We start from the raw sequence: 25,260 nt of genomic DNA, 5'->3' as shown, positions 1-25,260 counted from the left end.
TTTTGATAGCTCTCCAAATTTCTTGAAAGAGTTAATCTTATAAATATATTTGATATAAGTGATTTCTTTTCTTTCAGGGAAATATTGGCTCATCAAATTGGGGTCTCAATTTGCTACAGGAAGAAAATGTGATTCCAGATATACTAAAACTTGCAAAGCAATGTGAGGTTCTTTCAGTCAGAGGGTATGTTATTTTACTCACAAATCTTTCTAATGTATATATTCTTGTTCACAAATGGCTGTGAGGGAAGAGTATTTTATGATTCAGTAGTCCAATAGAACTATTAATTCACTGAAAATCCTAAAATCCTAATGAGATAAGATTTAAAAAGAAAAGGGTGGGGTGCTCACCTGGCTGGCTCAGTAGAGCATGCGACTCTTGATCTTGGGGCCATGATTTCAAGCCCCACATTGGGAGTAGAGTTTACTTAAAAAAAAAAAAAAAAATTTTTTTTTTAGATGCACTAAGGTAAACATCTTAAGGAACTCCTTGCTTAATGTTACTGTTTCATTTTTATCATTATAATGTTGAAGTTTAGTAACTGGTAAACAGTGAAAGTATAGTGTATATGCAGTAGTCCAATAGCCCATATATTCCAGATTTATCCCAGAAAAGTTAATATATGTCATTTTCCCCCTAAGATTGCATTATGTTCTTTTAAACTACTTCTTTGTAATTACTATCTATATTAGGAAGGTGTTCATGTTACTTATGGCTTCTAAGTTACCCCTAACTCATTTTAATACATTTTTCTACAAGCTAAACAATTTTTAATGACTTTTAAAGAAAATTCAAATGTACATATAGCAAACTAATATTTTGGTTGCTTTAAGAAATCTCAGTTTGGAATTATAAACTGTCATTACTACATCTTTTACATATAGGACCTGTGTATATGTGCTTGGGCTCATAGCCAAAACCAAACAGGGCTGTGATATTCTGAAATGTCACAGCTGGGATTCTGTAAGGCACAGTCGCAAACATCTGTGGCCTGTGGTTCCAGATGATGTAGAACAACTCTGTAATGAACTTTCATCTATCCCAAGCACCCTGAGTTTGAACTCAGAGTCAACCAGCTCTAGACATAATAGTGAAAGTGAATCTGCACCATCAAGTGAGTATTGTTGACAAGATCATATAAAGTTAGCTGAAATTAACATTTGTATTTGTAATGTCACAATTTAAATGTATTTGTTACATTCCTAATTTACTTTTTTCTAAGATAATTTGGCAATAATGTGGTCTTGGAGAATGTGTTATCTTTTCACAACAGAGAGTAATAGCCACCAGACTACTTTGTTCTCTCTCCTTGCTTTTCTAAATAGCCTTCGGAAAAGTCTTACTGACAGAGTTAAAAAATAAGCCATGTGCCAGAAGAACCTGTTCCCCATTTTGCTTATCATAAAATCTAAAAAGTAAATATTTGCTTACCTTCATTTACATACTTTTTCACTCATTTTTCAGATACAGAGATTGTTGAACCAGAATGTATTTATTAAGAGATATTATATTTACATATTCATTTTTGAGAGAAGAGCTAAATTTTAAAACTAAATATTGAAACTGTTAAAAGATAGAGTATCAAAAATCAATTAAATAAAAAACAGTTTGTGGTTTTAAGCCCTGTGCTAAATATTGTTAGTCGTACAAAACTTAAGACATGGTTCTTTTTAAGAAGATAGTGCAACATATTTCAAACCATATTTTACCAGGCCTAAGATGCTGTGAATTATAAGATGCACCAGTATTTTATGTATCACTAAAAAAGAAGAAAAAAATACTGCCTATTAAACTAGGTCATACCACTGATTACAAGATGCATTCTGATTTTAGAGAATTACTTGTGAAAAATGTGCATCTTAGAATTGACAAAATCTGAAAATACATTATGCAGGTTTATTTGGGATTTTATTTTGCTTTCTTTCAAAATAAATTTGAAGTAGTTTATAACTATTGAACAAAAAGCTAAAAATAAAAATAGGATAAAAGCTCATAGATGTCATTGGACACCCAGATTGAATCTTTTTTCTTTATTAGAGTTAGACACTGAATTTAGATGAGTTACTTAGTACCTAAAGGAAAATAAATAAGCCTAACTGATTTAAACATGAATTTAAAATGCTCTGACTTGGTTCTTTAAAAGATATTTTAAGACTAAGAATTCATTTCTTATAAGATTAATTTCTCCCACTAGTGTGATTTGAAAAATTAACAAGAATCTGTACCAACTGAGTGAACATCCATGGTCAAATCTCCCTTTTCCTTTAATTGTATGCTGAATATTTAGAGGTTTTGGAAACTCCCTGCCATTAAAACAGTCAAGCAAAAAAAAAAAAAACCCCAAAAAAAACCACTTCATGTAAACTGTGCCATAATGAATCCTTTAGTTTTTCTTGGGAAATAACAGAAGTTCCTCATAATGACATAATTTCACATTTCATTTAAGTTCAAACACTTATGTGGCTTCTCAGCAATTTAACCCTTTATTTTTGAAAAAATTTTTTCCCAGATGACTATTCAGCAAAATATTCTTGAAATATGTCACTAACAGTTGCCATGATTTTGTTTTGTCTTTTTTTATGTGCTTTTATTAACAATCCTTTGATCATAGGTATGTTCATAATGGAGGATGACCGGTTTGGCAGCAGCTCTACCAGTACGTTTTTTCTTGACATCAGTGAAGATACAGAGCCAGCATTTTATGATCGACCTGGACCTATAAAGGATAAAAATTCATTCCCTTTCTTTGCTTCTAGTAAACTTGTGAAGAATCGTATCTTAAATTCGCTTACTTTGCCTAATAAAAAACATCGTAGTAGCAGTGATCCGAAAGGAGGGAAACTGTCATCCGAAAATAAGACAAACAACAGGCGGATCAGAACACTTACAGAGCCCAGTGTTGACTTTAATCATAGTGATGATTTCACACCCATATCCACAGTACAGAAGACATTACAATTAGAAACTTCATTTGTTGGGAATAAGCACATTGAAGACACTGGTAGTACTCCAAGTATTGGAGAGAATGACTTAAAATTCACGAAGAGTCTTGGTACCGAGAATCACAGAGAAAACACAAGCCGAGAGAGATTAGTCGTAGAAAGTTCAACAAGCTCTCATATGAAGATACGTAGCCAAAGTTTTAATACAGACACTACGACAAGTGGCATAAGTTCAATGAGTTCAAGTCCTTCACGAGAGACAGTAGGTATCGATGCTACGACTGTGGACACAGACTGTGGAAGTATGAGTACTGTGGTAAGTACTAAAACTGTTAAGACAAGCCACTATTTGACGCCACAGTCTAACCATCTGTCTCTCTCCAAATCAAACTCGGTGTCCCTGGTGCCTCCAGGTTCTTCTCACACACTTCCTAGAAGAGCACAGTCCCTTAAAGCACCCTCTATTGCTACGATTAAAAGTCTAGCAGATTGTAACTTTAGTTACACGAGTTCTAGAGACGCCTTCGGCTATGCTACGCTGAAAAGGTTGCAGCAACAAAGAATGCATCCGTCCTTATCTCATTCTGAGGCTTTGGCATCCCCAGCAAAAGATGTGCTGTTTACCGACACCATCACCATGAAGGCCAGCAGCTTTGAGTCCAGGTTAACACCAAGCAGGTGAGCAAATGAACATTTAAAAATGAACAATAGTGGTTGCATTTTAACAGACTTAACTGGAAAGCACTAGACAGGTTTTACATCTACATAAGCCTCAGAACTGACCAATTGTAATTGTTTACTATGGTAGGCTCTAAGCTCCTAGTTACCCGATATGATTTGAAATGGATTCTTGCAGCTGCGAGGGGGGAAAAGAAATTCTTTTAGGCCCTGAAATAAACATCTATGGTTTGCAAGGACACACAAGTCACAAGTTTTTTTTTATTTCTCGCTTCTGCAAGGATCGATTTTAAAAAGAAGCATGTCGGGGGAATCAGGAGCTTAAGACCTACAATAACAAACAACCTTTTCAGGTAGGTCAATTTAAGGCTCCAAAAGTTGACCTTTATTATTACTATATTTTTTAAGTAACTACAAATTTTAGTAAAATTCTTTTCAGTTTGTCTTAAGTAGCTGTGATTATTTAGTAGGAACCTAATGAACATTAAGTGAATTAATTGGCCTGCAGGATTCAGCAGTAGCAATTTGCCTGTGCTCAAGAACTTTTAGGGAATTTCTATGCCATATCTAAAGATTGTGACCAGGTTGATCAAAATAAACAATTTTGATTTTACCTTTAAAATATATGCAATGTAAAATTTGGTTGTTGCAAAGGTTCTGTACCTGTTTTTTTGTTGTTGTTGTTATTGTTGGGCCAGATACTTCTAAAAATTTACTTAGTTTTTGTTATTAATTCCCATTTATTTAAATGGATTAGTATTTGTCAAATACTGAGAATAGTGCTTGACACATATCATCATCATTAGCATTATGGGTAGTTATTTCCTTATGTAACCCATTTGGCTTTTACAGAACCAAATTCTTAATAACATTAAAAAGTTATTAAGCAGTTTTCTTTCAGTAATGCTAATGCATTTAGTAGAAGGGGTTCCTTTGTAGCAGATAATAAATTATATCCCATTTGATAGAATTTTATAAATTATGCAGTGATGTCTCATACAGGAACTCACCCATCTTTGGCAACCTCATCGATTCAGAACAAAGGCAAATCTGTTAATAGCTCACTAGTCTCAATCTATGCAGTAAGGTTCATGAATTGTATTCAGAAGAGATACCTCTGACCCACATTCAAAGTTGATACTTATCCTAACAAGCTTTGATATCACGTTTTCGGGCCTATGGGAGCAACAATTAGAAGCTTCTGATTGGTAGGAACACTATAACAGGAAAGGACAGCTGATAAAACTGGTAGCAAAGGAGGAAACTTTTGTATTACAACAAAGTATTTGAAAATTCGAGACCACTGCAGCAGCCAGAGCAGTAAGGAATGTAGCAGAGCAAAGTAAGGAGTAGGAGTTGCACCATCGTACAGCTCAGTGCAACGTCACCAGAGAGCTGTTATGATTTCATACGATTTGGTTGATCATATCCCATCGAAGCAGGCCGTTTCTATCCAAACTGATGAAGGCATAGATTAAAGAGTTGTACTGTTTAAATATTCATAAGAATAGACCAGAAAAGACAGCTACCCCAAATCACTTATTTCCTAACCAATCTGGGTTCTTAGAATCTTATTTCCTATATTCTCTGTTAGACCAGAAGAAAGTTATTTGGAAATTTTACTCCTGGAGTAAAATGCCAAGTTATTGGCATTATATAAAGGATGAATAGATGTTTTAATTTCTGGGAGGGAAAAAAATAAAAACAAGAAATAACAGTCAAGAGACAGGAACAGCTTGTACAAAGGTGTGACGGCATAACAGAACTTTATGTTCATCAAATCTTTCATTTGTTTTTCAAATTGTATTTAGTACTTACTGTGTGTGTACCAGGTTCCATGGAGGAAAAAACCGTGTCGGCATTAGTCTTTCTATTCCTACTTCTTACCTTTGGTTAGTTCAGAGAAAATGAAAGTGATGGAAGCTAACTACAAATTTACTTCAAAATAACAGTTTGGAATCCAGTCTGAGAAGGACTATTATTATTATTTGTTTTGTTTTCTTATAAAATTAAAAGGGTAGGCATGCAGATACATACCTGTGGTATAATGGATAGCATGAGTCCAGCAGTCTTAAAAATCGTATCTCACTGAGATATTTCCTTGGGACATGGTAGAACAAACACTGAAGTAGGAATCCTTAATCCTAAATTCTAATCCTGGCACTGAGTGAATGAACTTGAAGAAGGTTTCATAAATTATGCTGTAATGTCTCATCTGCCTAGACTTCAGTAGCTTTGCAAAACTTCATCAATCCAGGACAAAACCAAGCAGACCTCATTTGCTCACTATTATGAATCTGTGTGGGAAAGTTCATGAATTTTGAAATATCTGGGCCTCAGTTGCCTCATCTAATAGAATTTGGACTAGATCAGTGGTTTTAAGCTTTTTGAATGTTGCTTTTTAAGTAGAGAATCTCTCTTCGCAAAAACATTTCTGTGGAAACCCAATATGTGGAATAGATTAAAATGGAGCTAGTCAGTTGAAATAGGGATTGGGAAGGCAAGTATCTACCACCTCCTCCACCTCCAATACTTCTTTAAGAGTTTTATGAAATAAGAGGCTTAACAATTTAATTTTAAAACCACTGACCTATTTTATGAAATTTGTCAATTTCAGTTAGGAGTCTTTTAAGCAGAAATTAGGAGTGGTTTTTACTATGATAATTTTTTTTTTTTAAAAGATTTTATTTATTTGTCAGAGAGAGAGAGAACACAAGCAGGGGGAGTGGCAGGCAGAGCAGGCAGAGGGAGAAGCAGGCTCTCCGCTGAGCAAGGAGCCGGATACGGGACCCTGGGATCATGACCTGAGCTGAAAGCAGATGCTTAACCGACTGAGCCACCCAGGCGCCCCAACTATGATAATCTTAATAGCTACAATTTTGAAGGATTTTGTGTGCATTATAAAATAATTCCTTTTTTAAATATCAGGCTACATTGTTACATTTTAAATGACTTGGGTTTCTAAATGCCAGTGTACCTTAACTGTGGAGCCTTGTGTAGTGCCTTGTATATACAAAGCAGGTGCCTAGTCAATATTTTAGCATGTATGTTGCATGAATAAGAAACCTTTATCTTAAGGAAATATCAGTATACCATATTTATTATGGAGTCACTAGTAGTAAGGAGTGTATTGCAGACATATCAGTGCTTTAAATAAAACTGTCTTGTAATATTTACAAATGATAACATTATTGCTGTTTTGTGTCTTCTGTGTTACATAAATCTTGTTGCTAAAGCATTAATTACCACACAAAGGATGATAAGTATTCTTATTTTTCATAAAAATAATGTTAAATGGAGTTAATAGACATGCCCTTAGTTGTATGATAGCAAATTTACTAGTTTGAAATGATTGTGAAGATAGTCCTTGGATCATACCTGTGACTTCTGAGGACATTTTTTTTTTAAATTCTAGGTATTGAAAGTTACCTTAATTGCCCACCTTTTCACTTTTACCTGGGAGGCCATAGTAGTTGTTTTTCCAAACAGTCTCATTATGGATGGTCTTTTGTATATCATTTTATAACAGCTAAATGATTTCAAGTGTTTATATGCTATTAATAAACAAGATGGCACTGTTTAGTACTTGGCTAGCTACTTATCTTTTTGAAGTTAAAAAAATAAATTGTAATTCCTCTATATGATAAATATTACAAATCAAGAAACTAATGCAAGTGGGATTTTTTTTTTATGGTTTTATAGGTTCATGAAAGCTTTAAGTTATGCTTCATTAGATAAAGAAGATTTATTAAGTCCTATTAATCAAAATACCCTGCAGCGATCCTCCTCAGTGAGGTCCATGGTGTCCAGTGCAACGTATGGTAGTTCAGATGACTATATTGGTCTTGCTCTTCCAGTAGACATCAATGATATATTCCAGGTATCATGAATTCTATTTTCCTATTATTTCATGTGGTACAACTGCTTACTAGAAATTACAATTTAGAGTGAATACTATTTTGGGAGAAGATAATTTTTTTTAAAGCAGTTTTGTTTAAAAACATTTTATGATGCAAATTATTTCACCTTTCTCACTTTATTCTGTACTTTTTTATTTAGTATTTCCAAGTCCCCAGAACATTATGCTTCCTTCTCTTCCCATACTAAATCAGCATCTTGTTTGATTTCTTATCGGTATATTCTCTATAGAAGTTTAGTGAATTTTTAACTTTGCTTTTTAATCACATTTGACTTATCCTTGTTTTTTAATATTTATTTTTTGTTTTTTTGACATTGAACACAAAGTTGTGTAAGTTTGAGGTATACAGTATATTCCTTTTTTTTTTTTTAATAATCCTTGAACCTATTTATCCTGCACAGGACAGCCACATGTGCCCAGTCATATAAGGTGGTCCTAATCCCATGAGATACTCACAAATACCTACATGATAGATAGTACTAAAGAATCCGCATTTGCTCAGGAGTCTAAAGACATTTTAAATAAATTCTAAAAATAATTATTTTAATATTTGAATTACCAAGAGTAGATAAGAACTTAAGGATTATTTGTTATTTTATCAAATTTTGGTAATTTAACCTTCTTTCATGAACTTTTTGTTGTACGTTCGTGTGCTGTAGTAATTCTATTTAAATTGCATTTCATTTCATCTTGCTAATGTTCATAAAGTGAACTTCTTTGTAATTTATCTGTTTTAGGTAAAGGATATTCCCTATTTTCAGACAAAAAACATACCTCCACACGATGATCGAGGTGCCAGAGTGTTTGCCCATGAGGCAGGAGGTAATGCATGGTTTCTGTTCTCATGAGACTGACTCTTCTTTATATTAAAAAGAAAATTCTTTTTAAAACAAAGTTGATTAAAAAAATTTTTTCAGTAGGATGACATTAAAAATTCAGATATACTTACTTTTGGGTCAATTTAAAAATTATGCCAAAATAATTGTTTGAGCCCATTTAAAACTAAACCACAATATATTTTTGTGAGGGTGTTAAGAAAATGTTCTACCCAGCCTCTCAAGAAGACAAAAACTAGATCATTTGATTCTGTTTTTAAAAACTAATGCATGAAAAATTTATAATGCTGATTCTCAAAGGTCTAAGAAACAGATGTGTGGGGAGAGGAGAGAGATAAAAACGTACTTATGCATTACATGATCTCTCTTTGTTATGAACAGTAAGATTTTAATGAATATATGCATGTCAGCCATAGGTTTAAAGCTTCATAATCTTTTTTTTTTTTTTCTTCTAACAAGTACCTCTTTAGATAGACTGAGAATTATTACGTTTCTTTATGGAAATACTGAGAATAATTGAAATTATGTCTTAATTGTATAATTTTAATTTTCCATTTTGCATTTAAAATTTTATATTGAAGTAATACAAGCTTATCTGCTAACTTTATTTTCCTAATTTTAAGCAAATTACTCTCTTTTCTCCTCAGTTAAGGTTAAGATTTTGAGTCATAAAAAGAGTTCTGGTTTTCTTCCCTAATTTTCCTAATTTAAAAATTCACATAGTTTGAGACATCTTGAAAAGAGGTATCATTGATACTATCTTTATCGGATTTTGTTTCATATTTACTTATGCACAGGTCTTCCATCTGGAACTGGAGGTCTTGTAAAAAACTCTTTTCACTTGCTACGACAGCAGATGAGTCTTACGGAAATAATGAATTCAATCCATTCAGATGCTTCTCTGTTTTTAGAAAGTACAGAAGACACTGGATTACAGGAGCATACAGATGATAACTGCCTTTATTGTGTCTGTATCGAAATTCTGGGTTTCCAGCCCAGTAATCAACTAAGTGCAATATGTAGTCATTCAGGTAAGTGATTATGTCCATCTCCACCTAATTTAAATTGCTCCAGTCACAAATCTTGTCCCACCTCTGTTGACCATCCCTCTTACTCCATTCTCACTACCTCAGCCTTAGTTCGGTCCTTCAGCATTTCCCTATTGGAGGGTTGGAGGTAGTGTTTCGTCTCCAAGTTTGGCCCCTGCCAGTTCATCTTTCATACTATTCCCTGGGATTAGTCTGTTGATAGTTCTTTACTGGCTATTCATGCCTAGCACACAAGATTCTTCGTGTGATCTGTTGTCTTTTTTTTCTTTAATTGGACTATTATTAACATAGAATGTTACATTAGTTTTGGATGTACAATATAATGATACAACAATTCTGTTTTTCTTTTTAAATTATTTTTTAATTCTAACATAATTAACATACAGTGTTATATTTCAGGTGTACAATATAGTGGTTCAACAATTCTGTATGTTCATCAAGATAAATCTGTTCTTGATCCTCTTTATTTCTTTCATCCTGGCCCCACCCACCTCTCTTCTGGCAGTTACAGTTTTGTTTGCTGTGTTTTAGAGTCTTTTGTTTATTTGTATCTTTTTTCTTTGTTTTGTTAAATTCTACATATGAGTGAAATCATATGGTATTTGGTTTTTTCTGATGACTTCAATTAGCTTTATTGCAAATGGCAAGATCTCATTCTTTTTTATGGCCAAGTAATACTCTGGTGTGTGTGTGTGTGTGTGTGTGTGTGTGTACACACACACACACACACACATCTTTAGCCAGTCACTATGAATACGCACTTGGGTCTTTCCATATCTTGGCTATTATAAATAATGCTGCAATAAACATAGGAGTGCATATATCTTTTCAAATTAGTGTTTTCGTTTTCTTTGGGTAAATACCCAGAAGTGGAATTACTGGATCATATGGTATTTCCGTTTTTAATTTTTTTCAGGAACCTCCATACTGTTTTCGACAGTGGCTGTACCAAAGGGCATTCCCATCAATAGTGCATGAGGGTTTCTTTTTCTCCACATCCTCACCAGCACTTGTTAGTTCTTGTGTTTTGATTTTAGCCATTCTGACAGGTGTGAGATGGTATCTCAGTGTGGTTTTGATTTGCACTTCCCCGATGATGAATGATGTTTAGCATCTTTTCATGTGTCTGTTGGCCATCTGTATGCCTTCTTTGAAAAAATGTTCAGGTCCTCTGCTCATTTTTAATTGGATTACTTGGTTTTTTGGTGTTGAGTTGTGTAAGTTCTCTATATATTTTGGATTTTAAGCCATTATTGCATATGTCATTTGCAAATATCTTCTCCCATTCAGGTTATCTTACTGTTTTGTTGATGGTTTCCTTTGCTGTGCAAAGTCTTTTTATTTAGTGTAGTCCTAATAATTTTTTAGTTTTGCTTTTGTTTCCCTTGCCTTAGGAGACATCTAGAGAAATGTTCCCATAGTTAATGTCAAAGAAATTAGTACCTATTATTTTCTCTAACAGTTTTATGGTTTCAGGTCTTACCTTTAGGCCTTTAATCCATTTTGAATTTATTTTTGTGTATGGTGCAAGGAAGTGGTCCAGTTTCTTTCTTTTGCATGTAGCTGTCCAGTATTTCCAGTGCCACTTGTTAAAGAAACTGTCTTTCCCCCCTTGTATAATCTTGCCCCCTTGTATAATTTGCCATAGATTTATTGACCATATAAGTGTGGGTTTATTTCTGGCCTCTCTGTTCTGTTCCAGTGATCTCTGAGTCTGTTTTTGTGGCAGTACCATACTGTTTTGATTACTTCAGCTTTGTACTGTATCTTGAAATTTTCAAGATTACTTGGCTATTTGAGGTCTTTCGCCATTCCATACAAATTTTAGTATTTGTTCTAGTTCTGTAAAAAATATTGTTGCTATTTTGATAGGGATTGCATTAAATCTGTAGATTGTTTTGGGTAGTATGGGTATTTTATCAATAGTGGTTCTTCTAATCCATGAGTGTGGATTATCTTTCCATTTGTTTGTGTCATCTTCCGTTTCTTTCATCAGTGTTTTATAGTTTTCAGAATATAGGTCTTTTGCCTCCTTAGTTAAGTTTTTCCCTAGATATTTTATTTTTGGTATAATCGTAAATGGAATTGTTTTCTTAAATTTCTCTTTCTGCTACCTCATTAGTGTATAGGAATGCAACAGATTTCTTTATATTTCATAATTCCAGGCATGAAAAATGCGTTTTCCCTGCTGTTCCCTCTTTCCCTTCCTCCCTCCTCACACACAAATTCACACACAGTCAGTCTCTTTGGCCGGTCCACCTCATCCTAAATGTCAGTATTTTACCTGTGAAGCTGTCCCTCACTAAGTCAGATGTTGACATTCCTTCCTCTTTACTCTCATTGCCTTTTGTAGATCTCTTATAATCATTATTGGTTGGTTATTTTTTTCCCTTCCACTCATTAAGTTCCTTCAGTGTGTGGACTATCATGTCTTTTCATTTTTGTATTTCTAATACCTAGCTGCATACTGCTTTGTGTAGTAGACAATATGTTTTTGGTGAGAACAGATTCAGATTCAGCAAATGACATATGCAGGTCTTCCCCAACTCATGATGGAGTTATATCCCGATAAATCCGTCCTAAGTTGAAAAAAATCTGAAGTCAAAATGCATTTAATATGTAATATATAATATATAATATATATAATATATACATAGATTAGTCTAGCCTATCTTAAACGTGCTCAGAACACTGGGCAAAATCATCAGCACAAAGTCTATTTTATAAGTGTTGATTTTCTCATGTAATTGATTAAATACTGTACTGAAAGTGAAAAACAGAATGGCTCTCTGGGAACAGAATGTGTGTGTATTGGCTGTTTACCCTGATGACCACATGGCTGACTGGGAGCAGTGACAGCTGTCACTGCCCGGCGTCAAAGAGAGGATCGTACTGCAAATCGCTAGCCCAGGGAAATTTCTAGGTTCAAAATTTGAAGCAAGAGAGTTTCTACTGAATGTGTACCATTTTTGCACCATCGTAAAGCCCAAGCATCGTAAGTTGGGGACCATGTATATTAGCAACTTCAAACTGATAATGTGTTTGTATATGTGTGTAAAGTGTTTCCGTAGATACTTTTTCTTGGTGAGTATCACCTAGCCACACTCAAAAATCTAGTGATATCAAAGTTCTCTGAGTCACTCTTCTAAATTTCTCCTTGGTGTTCTGATTCAGAGCTTTCCAACTGATGGGTTGTAGCATGCTGATACACCACAGGTAGGATATGGGTGTGCTGAGATCATTAATTCCTTCAATGTTTCCATGCCCCTGGGGCCTGGGTTTGGACAGACCCTTGGACTAGGCACTTCCCACTGTGAACAGCTCTGTCCAGGGCCCCATCATGTTGTAATTATTGTCATTTCCTGCGAGTGAGAGGTTTGGGCAGTATTGTTCTGATGTATTGCACACAGTAGAGAATATTCTGTTTTAAATCATTTGGCTCTACATCATTTATGATATTTTAGTTTCTGCAAGTTCTGCTTCTTCATTTGTATCCTTATTCATCAAATACTTATGAAGTACTTACTATGGATTTTACTTTACTGTTTTCTACTTATTTTATCAAACAAGAAATAGGGAAACCAGCCCCCTCAAGTACCTAGTCACAAGACAGTCACAGCTAATTCTAACCCATCTGTGACCTGTAGCTGGGAGAGTGATCAGGCAGAGCATCAGGAGGTTTGGGACTTGTGAAAGACGTGCTATAGGCAGAAAGGTGCTCACCTTAGCAGAGCCTCTCGGCTGGCTGGCCAGTGATGTGAAGTGTTAGAGTAAGAAGCAGCAGGGAAGAAGAGCTCTGAATTGGGAAATGATTACAGTTTACTACTGATGCCCATCCTAGAAGTGTGAAGGGAGGAAGGCCAAATGGTTAAAAAGTCGCCAAACCTTCATTCATTCATTCATGTCCTCAACATAATATTTATTACGCTGCTACCGTGGGTCAGGCATTAAACTAGATGCCAGAAAAACATTTATGAGAGGGGGAGGAAAAAAAAAACACTGTTCTTAAACTCTTTGAGCTTCAGTCAGTGGGGAAAGCAATGGAAGAATGGACTGATTGATCACTTGATCAGTTGATTATGTGAATATAATAACCGCATTTGTAACAAGTGCCAGCAAGAATAGGTACATGGTATTAGCAAAGGAATAGAACCAAGTAGGCAGGTCAAAAAAGAGATTTCTAAAGAAGTTACTATTGAGCTATGATCTAAAGAATGACTAGAAGCTAAAAAAGTGAAGATGGAGTATAGAAAATTTGAAGAGAGAGTGAACAGCCTGAGCAAAGGTCTTCTCTCAGGGGAGCATGCATGGGGAGTGGTAGGGTCTAAAAAGACACCTGTGTGAGTAGAGCTCAGACAGTAAGAGGGAGGGGGATATATGATCAGCCTCGAGAGAGATACGCAGAGACCAGATCCTGCAGAACTCTTGCTACCCAAAGTATGGTCAATGGACCAGCAGCATCAGCATCACCTGAGAGCTTGTCAGAAATACAGAATCTCAAACTCCACCCTACGCACAGAATCAGAATCTGCGCTTCCATGAGACTCTCAGGTTGTTCATGTGCACAATAAAGTTTGAGAAGCATTCCTGTAGACCATATTGAGGATTTTGTGTATCAGAAAGACTTCCATATTGTTCATGGCAGATGACTAAAAAATAATCCCTGTGCTATTTAATGATCATTTTAAAGGAACATCAACACTTGAACACAAGATGTTTCTTTCTTTAAAACTTCTGGTCTGGTGGTAATGGTTCAAAAATGTAAAGCTCAGAGGAAAGGCTGTTGGAATAAGATATCTGGTAACATTTTATTCTGCATCTGCCACCTTCACAGATTTTTATGCATTGTATGGTTCTAGTGTGCTTAGAGGAATGATTTTTGTTTTTTTCCCTAATGAGAACACTTAACATGTTCAGAGATAGGACCTGATTCTAACAGGTTAGAAATGTTAGGAGTCATCATAAGTTAAAGGTGAGGCTGCAATAGTTTATAACTTTTCAGAAACATGTTGACTGAATGAGGTATAACTTTCTTACTGCTCCTTGTGCTGAAAATACTTTGTCATCATAGTCTCTGGGTAGCTTATCTACTGATTCTAAAATAACATATTCATCTCTTATCTGGTTATTCAGCATTAGTTTTTTAAGTACATCTTCAGTTCTCAGATCTTTGGCAGTAGTTTTTTTTTTTTTTTAAGCCAATGAATGATTAAGTAGCATGTGTTACTTTTAAGTCCCTGAAAGGCACATGATTTCCTTAATAACCAAATTTTAAAACTATGCCAAATTTATAGATCTTCTTTTCCAAGGAACCAAAGTATTATCTACTTAGTATTTTGAAAATTGTAATCCTGGGAAGTGTTTAGAGGTAAGATGAAGGGATCATATCTATTCTGTGGAAAACAACATAGGGAGAGATTGACATTGGTTTGGTTTCCTGGGTTTTAAAAATAGAGCTTTTTTTTTTTCTCTACTGTGACAACGTGCTATAGTAGAGTACTGGACCATCTGTCAAGAGCTCGTATCTTCTGGCTGAGTTGTGTCTCCTCTCTCTGAATCTCTTTTCTTTCATGAGATGAAAACTTTAATTAATTTCCAATATTTCTTATAGTACTAAGGTTGTATGATTTTATAGGTTGCCCAGTGTTACTCCCTAAAAAGATAGCCAAAGACTTCCCAGTGATGTCCCATTTGCTGTGATCACTGTAAGTGCTCAAGAAAATTTTAAATCAAAAAAAGTTAATGTCACTTTAGCAACACTGATGTTTGGTTGACTTCAAAATCCCATCTAGGAGTACCTTAGCAGTGCCTGGGTAGTGTAGTAAATTTAATTCTAAGGAATGAACTGATAAGCTCAGGAAAGTGTAATTCTTATATTGGTAATTATTAAATGGGGAGAAAAGCAAGTCGTAGAATAATAATGTAGCATAATCCCACTTACACACCCAAAGAACTAGAAAAACAAATTTAACGTAGCAGAACATCTTAAAAGATACATATGTCGGGGGCACCTGGGTGGCTCAGTTGGTTAAATGTCTGCCTGCAGCTCAGGTCATGATCTCAGGGTACTGGGATCAAGCCCTGCATTGAGCTCTCTGCTCATCAGGGAATCTGCTTCTCCCTGTCACTCTCCCTCTGTGCTCTCTCTCTGTCAAATAAATAAATAAAATCTTAAAAAAAAAAAAAAAAGATGTATGTCAAACTTTTAATCGTATTTCCCTTTGGAGAGGTATTTAGTGTGGGAGTGGGAGTAATGGGACGGGGTAGATATGGTAACTTCCTGTTTTATTCTATATACATCTTTATTTGAATTCTTTAATCATATATTATTTTTGTAATTTAGGAAAATAAAATAAATGTCTCTAGAATTCAACAGATTTCGCTATCTGAGCAGTCCAAATTTAAAGATCATCGTGGAAAATAATTGTTGAAAACTGGGAAGAAATCACAAGAAATCATTTCGTCTATGGTATATAATGAAGCATAGGAATTAAATCATTATGATACTTTAATAGAAATAATTGATTTTTTTCTTCAGACCTTCAAGACATTCCATACTCTGATTGGTGTGAGCAGACTATCCATAACCCCTTAGAAGTGGTTCCTTCTAAGTTTTCGGGGATTTCTGGATGCAGCGATGGAGTGTCTCAAGAAGGCTCAGCCAGCAGCACCAAAAGCACAGAACTGCTGCTAGGTAAGCTTTCAGATTTATATCCAAGCATTGTTAATAAAACTATACTTAGTTTTGTTGTTGTTGATAGATAACGTTAATAGATATTGTCTCAAAACTACAAGTCCGTTTTAGTCAGGTATACTTAGCCAACTCTTGCAACTGTTGTTGTCCTCTTCCATTAGAATTTTGTTCCCAAAATGGCAGATTATGTGCAGATTATGTGAGATCTTCAAGTAAGATTTAAAAACAAATCTCATGAGTTGTAATCATTTCCTGTTGTGATAAAGATAAAATATTTTCATCTTTTTTTTAGGTGTTAAAACAATTCCAGATGATACACCAATGTGCCGTATACTCCTTCGCAAAGAAGTTCTGAGATTAGTCATTAATTTGAGTAGTTCAGTTTCAACTAAATGTCATGAAACTGGGCTTTTAACGTAAGTAAACTATAAACGTGAGTATTCTTTATTCTGCTTTTTAGGGTGAAAAGATCCTTGAAATACTTCAAAAGTTAGACTAGCTTACATCAGTAGTTCTGCATGGTATAGCTGTGTGAGGCTAGATTTTCTTCACATACTTCAACCAAAATAGCATATGGTCAAAGATTGAACGCAGAAGTAGGTATGTGAATCCAGCCAATCTTCTAGTAAGCTGGACTTTAAAGAGATCTTTAAAAATGTAAAATACCACTCTTCTCGCTTTTTTGGTTTTAGAAAATATTTTTCATTAAAATGCAAATATTTATGGGGTGCCTGGGTGATCAGGCAGTTAGGCGTCTGGCTCAGGTCATGATCTCAGGGTCATGAGATCGAGCCCCGTTTGTTGGGTTCTGCACTCAGGGCAGAGTGCTTGGGATCCACCTCCCCCCCACACACATATACCCCTCCCACCCCCATGCTCAAGCTCTGTCTCTCAGGAAAAAAAAAGGTATATATTTATGTTAACAAGTAATGGGTTTTGTTTTTTAAATGAATTAAAATATATTCTTAAGTTTTCTCAATTTTAATTTCTAATATGGTAATTATCAATGGCTATAGACCACAAAAAATAAGCTTTTGGGGGTCTTCTGTAATTTTTAAGAAAGTATGGGAATCCTGAGACTGAACAGTTTGAGAAAAGCAGGCCTACACAAAAAACAAGTGGTATTTTCTTGGTTTCATTTTTCCCCTGTTTTCCTCTTTCTTGTAATAAAAGTTGCAAAATTTTAATTTTTTTTCTAAATCATAGCAACATGATAAAGGAAAATTCATATTGAACTATGACCATCGTTGATCTGCACTATTAAAAGTAGTGTAGCCCTTAAAAGAAATGCAGCTCAGAGTCTCCTGTGGACCTTTTAAAAAAACAGTGACACAGATGGCAGGGTCCCCCTGCAGACCTCCTGGCCAGATGCTCCAGCAGTAGTGGGTCCTTAGCCTGTGTATTACCCCACTGCACCCCACCCCTGATGCTCTCTTAGCTAAAAGCCACTGTTAGAAGGTGGAAAGATACAAAGAGCCCAGTCAAGGATATTTCAAACTTAATTTTGAAAATAGTTGAGTCATCCTAGGCTGATAAATAAATTTTGCAATTTCTCATGCTAGTGAAAAAGAATATTTCTGACTCTCTATAAGAAGCTTTTGGGCTTTACTCATTTTAAGAGATAACCCCAAACTTTAAAATATCTAGTTTAAGTGTGAGGTAGGAATATTTAATATTTTATATTCTTATGCCATCATTCCAAATATGCCATCTGATCAGTGTCTGGAGGGAAAAAATATTTTAAAAGTGGTATTTTGGATGGAAAAATAGGTGAGTCATTATTAATAGTTGTTAATCACACTATCGTCTTTTCTTTGGTTTTAGAATTAAGGAGAAGTATCCTCAAACGTTCGATGACATCTGCCTTTACTCTGAGGTTTCCCATTTGCTCTCACACTGCACATTTAGACTTCCGTGTCGGAGGTTCATACAAGAATTATTTCAAGACGTACAGTTTTTACAAGTAAGTAAGATTTGTCAAGAGTAATTCTGTGTTTGGTGTTAAGTTAAAAGAGAGATTCTGTCTATGGAGACACTAGAAAGTCGTTCACAGTTTACCACTTCTCTCCTAGATGCATGAAGAAGCAGAGGCTGTGCTGGCGACCCCACCAAAGCAACCTATAGTTGATACGTCTGCTGAATCCTGACCTCATATTTATGATGTCTGTAGATGAATACTATATATATTCATATTTGTGGATTTCCTAAAAGCCTCAGAAAATGCTGACTGACTGAGCAGCAAGGACAGGAGTATCTTCTGTTCCAGCAATTACTGGTACATGCACAGTTGGAGCTGCAGACTTCCCTAACCAAAACAACTTCCTCTTTTCCCTGTTGAGCCCTCTGGGGGTTCATTGCTCATTACCACAGTTCTGAGAGTTTTAGTTACCATTATATGCAAGAGCCAAGCACTGAATACCTACATAGGTTTTCTATTTTTTCATGTTAAGAGCATAATAGCAGTGGAACAATAATAGGATATGCAGAAGCACCCTTCACAGTTATTTCTGAATTCTTTTTTTTTAGGGTAAATCTAAAGATGCCTTGTTTGTTAACTAACTTGTGGAAACCAGGAATCAGTGTTTCTGAGGCTGCACCCTGCCCCACAGTGGGGTGTGCTGTAACTGCTGGTATTAGAGGAGGAACTTTGGCCCTTCCACATTTTTCTTAATATTTGTAACACTACTTCAGAGGTTTGTAACCTCAAAGCAAAAGAAGAGCCTCGACAACCCAGGACTTATAAGTTATTTTTATGTTACTAGACTTGCAAACAGTTTGTTTTCTGTCTCTTCAGTTTTGTGGCAATGTGTTCTTAGAGGCTATTTGAACCAGTTAAGGTTTTTCACTACAGTTCTTGACTCAGATCAGAACGTCGTTTTATAACTCAGAGCATTTCCCATTTGTAGAATGCACATGTTTTCAGTGGACTTCTCATTTTCATCAACTTCCCATATCACCATTTGAAACAGGAACTTGAACAAGCACTATTAATTGAGACCTAAAGCAAAAGAACGTAAACAACACTTCGGATCTCCTGAGGAAGCGAGAAGTTTGCCTCCGATTGACACATTCCGTGGGAAAAGAAGAGCCATACTTCCTTTTTAAAAAATCATCAATGCAACTTGAATTATGATTAAAAATTGTAGTGAAAAGCCTTAAGTACCAAATTTTAAAGCAGCAGTAATTTAATTTTTTTATATCAGTGTTCTTGTTTTGCACAAACTAAATGCCGTGATAGGTGACTTTATCAGTACAGTCATTGCCTTTATCATATTTGTGAAGTTGTTAAGTTGATGAGGGCAAGGTTTTGTTTATTTGTGTGTTTAATTTGTAAATGTTTAAGGATATTTGGAAATCTTTACAGGAGTTAAACATATATGCAAATTTGTATATAAAAATAGCATGGCCATCACCATTAGAATGCTTGTAAATGAAAGGATTATCTTTTTTGAGGTCTATATATAAATAGAAAAAAAATCCAGCTGGACTGATTAGGACCCTTTTTTTAATTCATTTGTTTATACCATTTTTACAGTTGCACATCAGCTTTGACACAGTCCTAGTATCTTGATTAATATTTTCCCATAGTACAGATCCTTTTTATAATGGGCTTGTTCTTTGAGATCTCTGTAAAGAACCCTGTGAACTAGAAAACGTAACTCACAGAGATAGGGTTTTTTCGTTTTTGTTTTGTTTTGTTTTGTTTTTTAATTTACTGGCACTGAAAGTTCCAATTGGGATGAAGCATTTCATCTCACTTCATAACACCTCTTTGACTGCACTTCAGTGAATTGTTCTTACATGCACTGTGTAGCAACTTACATTATAACAAAGCAGATAAGGGCTGTAAGCTGCTGCTTATGTTAAAAAGTGGTTCTTCAGATTTTCTCTCGTAAAATCCAAGTGAAAATAAAATATTTTTTTTAACTTTAATTTATCACTGAACCCAAGTGTTTATTTAAATGTTAACAGTACTTTTAAGAACGTTGCCTGTCACCTTGGTCTTTGGTCTTGGATGATTAAAATGCCTTCCAGAGAACCAAATGTCAGAGTTACTAGACCAAATAGTGGTTAAAAACTCCAAAGGAGGTAATTTAGTAATCTTATTCATAATGAGGTTGACATATTTTAGACATTGATTTTAAACACTACCTCAGTTAATATAGAATATAAAATCTGTGGTTTAATCCCTCAAAAGTTAACAGTTCTTTTTTGTCACACACACACACACACACACACACACACACAAACACAAACACACAACTGTCCCCATCCCGGACCCCACTTCACTCATCCATCCTGAAATGAAGTCTTTGTTACTATTAGCCTGAACAATTTTTTTGACTATTACTTTGAAAGACATGTATGTATACATTGTAATAATTGCCTATAGCACTTAGTTTGGAGAGAGAGAGTTTTGTGGTTATCAGTAATCTAAGAAAAATGTCTATACTTAAATGTATAGTGCTATTTGGTTTATCCATGTTTCACTGACAGGTCTAATACGTTTTCAAGTACTCATCTGTATAAAAGTAGACTTTTATGATGAAAAATGCTCACATGCAGTGCCAAGTGATTAACTTAGTGTTTAAAAATATTAAATTATAGCAGAAAAGATTAGGAATGGTGTCAGTGGTAATAGAAATAATTGAGAAAGTCATCTATAAATAATAGATACTACAAGACTATAAAATACCAAAATAATGTCAATACTGTAGTTTTTCAAGATTTTAGAATTAATCTTAGTCCTTATAAATTTGTACTATTGGTAATTATTGAATAATTGGAGGAATTTGGGCAGTTTTGCTGGTTGTAAACTGTGAATATCTAATTGTAAAGTGAATTGTCATTTCTAATTGAAATTTTTTTTCAAGAACAGATTTCAGCTTCACGATACTAAGTAAATACTGATAAATAATAAGGAAATTAGAAATTAGTGTTAATAATTAAATATGGTCTAAAATTTCTTATACATTTATTTCCTATTTATGCCTAGGTAGATTTGAAGGGGGGATGTCTCCTTAATAAAAATTTTTCTAATAAAGATTAGTAGCATAAGTCCATTCTATAAGACAGCAACATTAATAAAAGAGGCTCTTTGGAGGGATATACATTCTTATACTAGTTATTCTAACATCATGTGTACAAGTTCTTTTGAAATGGTAGCTTTAATAGTTTTCAGCTCTTTTATCCAGAGCTTGAGATAATTAAAGCTGAGTTTTTCAGGGCATATTACAGTAGTAAAGTGTTCAACAGTGAGGTGTCAGTGCTTACTTAGATTTGTCTACTGCTCTTTATAAATTTTTTTTTCATTCCATTCAGAGGATGCCTTTTATCCCCACATTAAAGCACAGATCATTGAGCAATAAAAACTAATCAAATTGTCATCCAAATTATAACTGCAATTGTTTTTGCATGGTAAGAGTGAGGTGCTAATTTTGTGTGAGATCAGCTTTGTAAACTACCTTGGGAAAAAGTCCTTTGGAATTAAGGTTTTCCCCTTTTGTTTTATGCTTCCAGTGTCTAAAATTCACAATCCATTAAACATGGGAAAAAAGAAAAGGTAGAACTAACAGAGTTTTATGAGAAGAGCTGATGGAATAAAAGAACATTTCAGGTTTTCAAAAATGTACGTTGGGAAAGGTCTCCCTTGCCTCCCCGTTCAGGAAATCCATTATCACCAGCTTAATTTCAAGAGTATCACTACAGTGAGAGTTTCATTATAAAAGCGTGCTAGTGAAATGGATAGCAGTGCTTATCAGACAATATTGAAATCTGTTGAGAATCTTTCTAGGAACATTCTTTTTTTCTTTTAGTTCCAGGTTCCCAAAGTATTTTTCATTCATAGTAGGTTTTTATGACTCACACGGAATGTGGATCCCCCCCCTTGAGTATTTTTATAATGTAGGTGGATAGCTATGCCACAACATGCATTAATTGCACATCTTGTTTGATTTTCTTTACAAAACATTTAATTTGAAAAATATAATTTATGCCAAAAAAGTATACCTTGTAATTTTGCCACTAAATAGGTTGATTTAGCACAAAATACAAAGTCTTGGGGCAGGGGGGGTGGTGATAAAAATTTTTCATAGATAACAGTTGAAAAATGTTCCATTACCGGCCTGGCAGAAACCCTGAAGCTGCATTGTAAAACAAATGGTGTAAATTAGTTTTGAAAAGTGGTAAGGGATTGTGAAAAAAATCTCAGACTTAATGCTCCCTAGCCACATGATATCCTTCTTTTTTTATTTAGTAATAAGCTGCTACATATTTGGAGGTTCTGGTGTTTGTAGGTCACTGAACAGACATTGAAATCTGATTTATATTGTATAACTGTAACATAGAAAGAAAAAGTATTTATATATTTTCCGTAAGAATATTTCATTGAGTTGTGTATAATTTAAAGAAGGTTTGTCCCCAAATGGTTTTGCTCACCTTGATTTTTTTTGTGTGTGGTTTTCTTGTTTTTGTATAATGTGTACAGTTTATGTCAAGGGCATTAAAAGCCTCCTGAAGCATAATCTTATCAAAGGGATACATTGTTAATAAAATGTACTTAAAATTCTTAAAACTTGTGTTCTGTTTGAAATTTTAAAACAATCAGTGTTGATTTGAATTATGTACCACAGAGACAGATACATGTGACTCCCAGTAAAAATGATTTTTAGGTACCACAGATAAGAGTCTAGTTCAGTAATACATTAGTGGCTATTCCAGATGTTTTTAAAATATCCTTAAACATTCTTCATAATCTAATCAAACACATAGCTTTACAGGTTTTATTTTTAACTTCAGATCATTATAAAGTGTTTGAAAAAAATGGATCTGTCTTTAGACAAAATAGTTCTGAATTTTTTGAGGAAATAATATACAAGTGATGATGATATGATGATGATGTTTCTGTGGAAGGTATTTGATTTCTCAGGCAAGAAGCTGTCCTGATCAGATAGGCTATCAGTACAGCCACCTAGTGGCAAAAGAAAATACCACAAGGGAAATTACCAAGGCTGGAGAATAAAATTCAGTGTCAAAGCCAGGTCAAAGCTAGGTTATAGTTGACTAAATGTGGTAAAATATGTGTCTCACTTTCAGAAATAGATTTGTTTGGTTAGATTTGTCTTTAGGCACAATTCTGTATATCATTTTCCCATTGCCTTCTATATGTTTTTCAACAAAACATAGTTGGCCCCAAAATAAACTAAAAGCACACTTAATCATCATCAGACAGCTGATCTTTGAAAAATGTGGACCTAAACTTCAGAAAGTTTGTTTCATTTGAAAAAACCCGACTCTTTGGTATATAAAAGTTCTCAAAAATAGAGTACTGTCTTAGCCCATTCAGGCTACTATAATAAAACACCCCAGACTGGGTAGCTTACAAACAACAGAAACCTATTTCTTCAGTTCTGGAGGCCAGAAGTCTGAGGCCAGAGTGCTAGCACAGTTGAGAGAGGGCCCTCTCCTAGGTCTCAGAGTCCTCGTTGTGTCCTTACATGGCAGAAGGAATAAAGAGACTTGCAGGGTCTCCCTCCTAAGAGCATTAATCCCAAGTACATGAGGACTCCAGCCTCGTGACCTAATCACCTCCCAAAGGCCCCATCTCCTAATACCGTCATCTTTGGGGGTTAGGATTTCAACATACAAATTTTGAGGGGGACAATCATTGAGACCATAGCAACTACTTCAGAAAAAAACCAAAATATACTAAAAGTTTGTTTCTTTAATGGCTTATTTTAGAGGATAAAGACAACTGCATTTGCTTGGTACTTTAAATGGAATGTGTTTAGTTACTGTGTTGTAAATCTTTTAACTGCTAATTCTAAAGGCTTTTTCTGTTGTATCTCTTCAAGGGTTTCTAAAGTTCTACTTAATGCAAAATGTTTAATATGTTTTGTAGATTCTTTAAGATGAAAGCCAGTTTTTCCACGGCGATCTTAGAAGAAATACTAGATTTTGACTAATTCAACTTGAGTTTCTCAATAAATACACCTTCTAGTGGAGAATCAGTTTCGCTAGAATCAGCGTTGAGTCAGGTAGGTGCTAGAATGGAAGCAAGCTCCTTTGGCAAGTGCATGGTTCTGCTGTGTGGCTACGTCCCTGCTCCCAGCCTGAGCGATCACCGTACCCCGCATGCAGCCAAGGACCACTCTCCAGGTTGATGCGGTCTTTGTAGGTCATTAATGCCAGTCCTGCACACCATCAAAATACCCTGATATTTTTAAAGAACTATTACTAATTTAGCTTTAGGGACTTTTTTTTTTTTTAAAGTAGACTTCATGCCCAGCATGGAGCCCAATGTGGGGCTTAAACTCATGACGCTGAGATTGAGACCTGACCTAAAATCAAGAATTAGACATTTAACCAACTGAGCCACCTAGGCGCCCCTAGGTAAAATTCTTTTTAAAGGTATATTATGGTCATATTAGGAAAAGTAGAGCTTAGAGAAACACAATTATTTGCAGGTGAAATCATAGGATTTGCTTCCAAATAGTATCAGGAGGGAGAGTGGAAAAGGGTATAGATGGGCTGAAACAGCCATGAGTTAGCAGCTGTTGGAGCTGATGATAAACGTAATGGTTTGTTAAACTATTATACTTTGGGGGGGCACCTGGGTGGCTCAGTCGTTAAGCGTCTGCCTTCGGCTCAGGTCATGGTCCCGGGGTCCTGGGATCGAGCCCCGCATCGGGCTCCCTGCTCAGCGGGAAGCCTGCTTTTCCCTCTCCCACTCCCCCTGCTTGTGTTCCCTCTTTTGCTGTGTCTCTCTCTGTCAAATAAATAAATAAAATCTTTAAAAAAAAAACTATTATACTTTGGTATCATTTGAAATTTTCCAGGAGTGTATTTTTAATCCTAATAGTTCTGCTGACATGAATACAAATTTCAAAGTTTCTTTTTTTTTTTTTCAAAGATTTTATTTGACAGAGACACAGCGAGAGAGGGAACCCAAGCAGGGGGAGTGGGAGAGGGAGAAGCAGGCTTCCCGCCGAGCAGGGAGCCCGATGCGGGGCTCGATGCCAGGACCCTGGGATCATGACCTGAGCCGAAGGCAGACGCTTAACAACTGAGCCACCCAGGGGCCCCACAAATTTCAGTTTCTGAAGAACACTTCTTAAAGCAATGCTGTTAAGATGGCATATA

The 25,260-nt window shown here is 35.2% G+C and overlaps 1 protein-coding gene across 4 annotated transcripts in view; it reads left to right on the top strand.

Moving 5' to 3' along the window:
- Positions 1–22,693, top strand: part of RICTOR (RPTOR independent companion of MTOR complex 2) — a 71,444-nt gene extending 48,751 nt beyond the window's left edge. The window contains exons 26-36 of one of the 4 annotated variants that reach the window (XM_081826043.1): positions 78–184; positions 886–1,115; positions 2,613–3,621; positions 3,903–3,974; positions 7,324–7,501; positions 8,278–8,362; positions 9,288–9,407; positions 15,964–16,119; positions 16,412–16,535; positions 17,944–18,082; positions 18,192–22,693. In XM_081826043.1, coding sequence (XP_081682169.1) covers positions 78–184; positions 886–1,115; positions 2,613–3,621; positions 3,903–3,974; positions 7,324–7,501; positions 8,278–8,362; positions 9,288–9,407; positions 15,964–16,119; positions 16,412–16,535; positions 17,944–18,082; positions 18,192–18,266 — 2,295 coding nt within the window. In that variant the 3' untranslated portion in view covers positions 18,267–22,693. Of the gene's footprint in view, positions 1–77; positions 185–885; positions 1,116–2,612; positions 3,622–3,902; positions 3,975–7,323; positions 7,502–8,277; positions 8,363–9,173; positions 9,408–15,963; positions 16,120–16,411; positions 16,536–17,943; positions 18,083–18,191 lie in introns of all 4 variants that reach the window. The other 3 variants (XM_081826041.1, XM_081826045.1, XM_081826042.1) reach the window with 3 other exon arrangements.
- Positions 22,694–25,260: the final 2,567 nt, after the last annotated feature.

The sequence above is a fragment of the Leptonychotes weddellii genome, chromosome 7 (assembly GCF_054177405.1).
Source record: "Leptonychotes weddellii isolate Sample4059 chromosome 7, ASM5417740v2, whole genome shotgun sequence".
NCBI classification, from domain to species: domain Eukaryota; kingdom Metazoa; phylum Chordata; class Mammalia; order Carnivora; family Phocidae; genus Leptonychotes; species Leptonychotes weddellii.
The sequence above is the reverse complement of the archived record's forward strand: the minus strand, read 5'-3'. Positions and strand labels throughout refer to the sequence as shown.